This window comes from Limulus polyphemus, unplaced genomic scaffold (assembly GCF_000517525.1).
Source record: "Limulus polyphemus unplaced genomic scaffold, Limulus_polyphemus-2.1.2 Scaffold58, whole genome shotgun sequence".
NCBI lineage: Eukaryota > Metazoa > Arthropoda > Merostomata > Xiphosura > Limulidae > Limulus > Limulus polyphemus.
This window is the reverse complement of record NW_013665668.1, coordinates 1,287,128-1,292,362: the sequence shown is the minus strand read 5'-3', so window position 1 is coordinate 1,292,362 and position 5,235 is coordinate 1,287,128. Positions and strand designations below refer to the sequence as shown.

General features: G+C 31.4%; 1 protein-coding gene across 4 annotated transcripts in view; it reads right to left on the bottom strand.

Moving 5' to 3' along the window:
* Positions 1-5,235, bottom strand: part of LOC106464279 (probable ubiquitin carboxyl-terminal hydrolase FAF-X) — a 155,167-nt gene that overhangs the window by 19,630 nt on the left and 130,302 nt on the right. For all 4 annotated transcript variants that reach the window (XM_022392384.1, XM_022392395.1, XM_013924410.2 and 1 more), the window contains 5 exons: positions 3,867-4,042; positions 3,603-3,694; positions 2,427-2,568; positions 2,026-2,113; positions 355-503 (listed from right to left, as the gene is read on the bottom strand). In XM_022392384.1, the coding sequence (XP_022248092.1) occupies positions 355-503; positions 2,026-2,113; positions 2,427-2,568; positions 3,603-3,694; positions 3,867-4,042 (647 nt within the window). The remainder of the gene's footprint in view (positions 1-354; positions 504-2,025; positions 2,114-2,426; positions 2,569-3,602; positions 3,695-3,866; positions 4,043-5,235) is intronic.

The following is a 5,235-nucleotide window of genomic DNA, read 5'->3' as shown; positions in this document are numbered from 1 at the left end:
ACAAGCCAGATGAATTAAAAAGAAATAAGTTATGTAACGTTACAGTAAAATAGAACAGAGTACGTAAGACCATAGCATTATAACACCCCCACGGCTGAAAGGTCGAGCATGTTTGGTGTGACGGGGACTCGAACCCGCGACCCTCAGATTGTGAGTCGAGCGCCTTAACCACCTGGCCATGCCGGGCACACACCTAAGGAAGTTTACACTAACATAGAGCTTTAGTTATCATAGCAGTAAACCCTAAACAGAGCATCACTCTCCTAACTCCTCCAGAAGGAAACACCGCATACACTAATGTACAGACCCACCTGTCTTAGTAGATTACTTTTCAATATAAGCTATATTTCATACCTCTGCTACTCCTAGAGAAGCATACATCACAAACAGGCTGAAATACTGTGTCAAGTGCCGACCATACTCTGAAACTTCTTTTTTCAAGAGGGAGAGAACAGCTTGTAGAAGGTGATCTGATAAAGTTGCATTGGGATCTGCTGGAGGGGCTATAGTATATAAATAAATCACACAGCATGAAACATAACAACAAAAGTTACTATGAATCCTATATCAAAAGATAATATGACAATCATAACCTAATACAAAACATCTATTCTCCAGTTACCTAAACTATTAATTGCCAAAAATCTGTGCATGTGTATCTGCTTGTAACTGACACAATGCTGCACCAATTGTCAACAAACTTGGCATTTACAATTAGGGATCCATAGGGAGAGACATGGAGATGGTCTGATATTAGGATCTAAACCCTATGTCATCCATGGAGACCTCTACATCTCCCCCATTCATTCTATGACGATGTCAGCTAGCTAAGGAAAATATTCATTTTATACATGTCATTCAGATAAAACATTAACCAGCTGAGTAAACAAATTTTCAAGTTAAAACTTAAAACAAAATGAGTAACTTCAAAAAACATTTTGCAGGATGTATGAAAATGGAATGTATATTCCCAAGTGCAAAATAAATTAAAAGTAATGAAAATTATTTACCTCTTTAAATGTCCACTATTTATATGCATCATTTGTTATAATACGTAATACAAAAAATATCTTAGAAGTATATTAAGCTACCATAAAAGAATTTGTTATCTGTTATATACGAAATAAGTAACTTACTCTCGTCACAACTGACTAGCACTGCTAATAGTACATTAAATTGATACTTCACAAGCACCAAAGCTGAATGAAAAGTGAAGATGTAAAAAAAAAGAACAACAACATTAGGTTTATCTTCTGGTATTTTGTATTGTACTATAACACTTTTTACATGTTTGAACATTAAATTAAGATTGCCATGTAAAGCAACTGCATGCCACTTTATTGTGCTTCTTAAAATATTTAAACACTTATGGCATCAAAATGTACAATTTTTTTAAAATATCAAATATAGAAGATATTATCTTTATATGAAAGTGTAAAATATATTCTTTTGTAATATAAGTTTATACTAATAGATCCTTCCATCAATGAGATACACAGATAAAAGGGAGGGAGGGAGGCCAATAACAAGATGCATGTTTGATAAACTTTAATTTTTTTCTTTGTATTTTAATCATTTTATTATAATTTAAGATATAACGAAATATACTGTTAGGGCTTCCCAAGGAATGAATAGGGAATGGCTTGACATTAGGAAAAAACCCTCATGTCACCTCTGAGGAACTTACGCCCCCCCCCCCTCCTCCATGCATTATATGGGTGTCTGATATTAGGAGTTACACTCCTCTGTCACCCCTGGGAACCTTTACATCATATTAGGTAAAATGTGTTTTTGGAATAAAAGTTTAACCAATACCAAAAGCCTGCAAATTTTGGATTTTGAAAGCAATCCTTATGTAAAGTTAAAGTGTGAAGATTTTGCTATTACTTTCCAAACAAAAAATACACCTTATTGTGGATGGGAGAAGAGTTTGTGTGCGTTTGTGAAAAAGTGATCTGAAAATCATGACGTCATAAATTGGACAGCCACAGTGAAGTTAAAAAAGAAATAAGTTATGTAACTTACAAGTAAAATGAACAGGAGTAGGGCAAGGTCCATCCTGAAGAGAAAAATGAGCCAAAAACACAATGATCTTCACAAAGGCACTGCGGACCTAATGTGGAGAAAAACAGAACCAAAGAATGTTAAACAATTTTACTAATTCCTTTAAATAATTTTTAAAATCCAACTTGGTATAAAACAACATGTAATGTATCATATGTAAGTATATTAAATTGTTAGATTTTTACATCAACAAAGATCAATTGATCAATCCCATGCACAAACTTATTTTTTAATAAGTGTGAAAACTAATTATAAAATTATGCATAAAAACCTGACCAATAATATTGACAACACAAGTACAAACACATGTTTATTTTCATCCACACATTCAAATTAGTATACTTTAGTCTCGTTCGGCTCACCTCAGAACTAGGACATTCCAGAAGATATTCACAGAATCGATGGGGGTGAGCAAACAGAGCTGCATTTGCAAACCACCGACGAACGTTGCGGCTATTTCGAAGATGTAAACAAAGGGCATCATACCATTCATTAGCAGGACCTCTGCAGCAACAGTAAACAGAAAAAAACTGATATTAAATATAAATAAATACAAACAATGTAGTTTAGTTTGATTTTTTTTGTCAATCAAATGAACAGTTGTAGTTAAATTCAATCGCATTTGTTCTTTTATTTTGAAGCTTTCTCATCCAACAAAATTCCTTTGCTTAAAGAAGTTGTACCATGCCTGATATGGCTGTGAGAACTATTATAATGTATATAACATGGCCAAACAAAACTCAATCACTATATCAATACACATTTTTTTTTTCAACTATAATTTAACACAAGCTGTATATACAATCCATACTCCTACCTACTTAATAAGTCATTTTTTCTGAAATAAAAATGCACTAATCGTTAAATTTAATCAGAAATTTTCTGATAACTGCAATAAAAAAACAAATAGATGGGTTTCTTAACAATTCTATTTAACTTCTCACTAGAATTCTGCAATAGCTTATATAATATTCAATCCTAAGATTTTCTTTTCTTTGATCTTTATTTTAGAGTTCCCCTTTCAAAAGCTGCTGCAATATCACATAAAAGGAGAAATAAAATAGTAAAGATTAAAAAAAGTGCTGTTAAGTAAAAACCAAAAACTTTTCATAGTATCATGAGAAACAGATGTTTTAAGTTTTTGCTTACTCTAAAATTATATTCTTCATATAGATTTTAGAACAAGAAATCAAACTGATGGTTACACTTCAACAAAGGAAGAATATGAGTTACTATAACACAAAATTAAACTCTATGTTTCAGTATTGAGCACATTCAGAAATACCTAAGAAAAAAAAAAGTATAAATATAAATCTACAAAAAACAAACTTAACCATATGAGAATAAATAAAAATGTTAATTTAAACCTGAAAATAAAAAACATTAGCTAGAAACGTTCATAAGTAGAAAAAATGTTTAAAAAATAATGGAAACAACACATAATGTTAGTAATCTAATTAAAAAACAATAAAACAAGGATTTTATATATATATGGATAATATATACAACTCCAGTAAACAAATACAACTGGTTCAAACCTCAGAGTTTTCTTTGTGTGAAATCCTGTAGTAAAAAGAAACTTAGCAGCTAGCTGCACACTTATCATGGCTAGCTCTTCTGGTTCTGGGCCCTGAAAAATGAAAAGATAAAACACAGGTATCTCAATCATTCAAAAACACAAAAAAGGAAATTTTATCTTTGGCATCATTTTATTCATTAAGCTTCTGTAAAGTTATTTAAAATGAAAATTGAACCTAACAAGTCTACGTTTTAAATTCAAATCTTAAGCAAGCAAAACTCACCAGCTTGTCTTGACCTGGTTGGAGTAAAACATAAGGAGCATTACAACTAATCAGTTTCTTCATGAACTGAAAGTACTCGCTACTGAACTGATTTCTGTTGTGCATAAACTTGGTGTTTTGCCGTCTCACACTTTGTTCAATAGCTAGAGGCATCCTGATGGTATTGTTTTTACTATCTGTTCAAAGAAAGACACAAATGTTCATACATAACCATAAATCCAACATATTTGATATTATTATTAAAAGACTGATATATCTAATATCCATCATACACCTTCTAACAACACAAAAGTATAGAGGACTAAAAAAAAGAAAGAAAATTTAATATGAAAGAATTTTTTTTTAAATACAAGCAGTGTCCATTAAGTGGATTCTGTGTATATATATATGTACACATTTGTACATTTTCTTCAGTTGTATGTTACTGTCATTGTAATATAAATATAAAGTTAAGTTTTTAAGGTGGAGCTCAAACTCTGTCTTTGAGCAAGCAGTTTATTTTTAGTACTGTATAATGATGTAGATAACCTAGAAACCTTATCTGAATGTGCATGGGGTTGGTAATGTTGACTATAAATCTAAATTCAAGCTTTTAGTAAACAGTACAAGTCTATTGTACACACAAATCAGAGGTGTTAATACTAAAAACACTAGACCTTAATCCATTCCAACTTTAGAATTGGCTGCTTGGAAATGTGTATTAGCCAAGAATTTTAAACTTGGATGCCTGGTCCTGACAGCAGTCCCAAAGGAAATGATGAAGTCATTCTGACTCAGACTTTGACAAGTTGGAGTGCAAGGTGAAGTTCATAGTGTATAAAAATACTTTTGTCCATCATAGAGTTTGCATGGTGTATTTGCATAACCACTTCAACTTCTTCACTACATATATAAAGTTTTTTCAACATCCCTGTATGTTGAATCTAGTATATTCTTTACTTTAACATGAAGTGTTGCAAAGTAAGCAGTTTAGGGTAACATGAAAATCTAATAACTCTGATATCAAACTGATTAGCACTCTGTACCCATAGGGTTAAAGATTAGGGGGACCAAAAAAAAACCTTTATAGCATTGATTTACACACTTACAGATGAGAAGTTACTGGGAAATATTTAATTTGCTGTTTCAAGTCTCTATAAAGGATCTTATACTCAAGTTCAGTTGTGACCTAAGTGTTGTTCTCAGTTGCCAAATAAAAAATATAAGATGATATAAACATTTCATGGGTAGGAAAGAAAGAAAAAAGTAGAGATTGTTTGTTTGTTATTAAGTACAATTTTAATAACTTTAACTTTTTAATTATTTTAGTTACATATCATTAGACTACACCATCTTTTATCTATTCTTTTTTTTACTAACCTAGAACTAA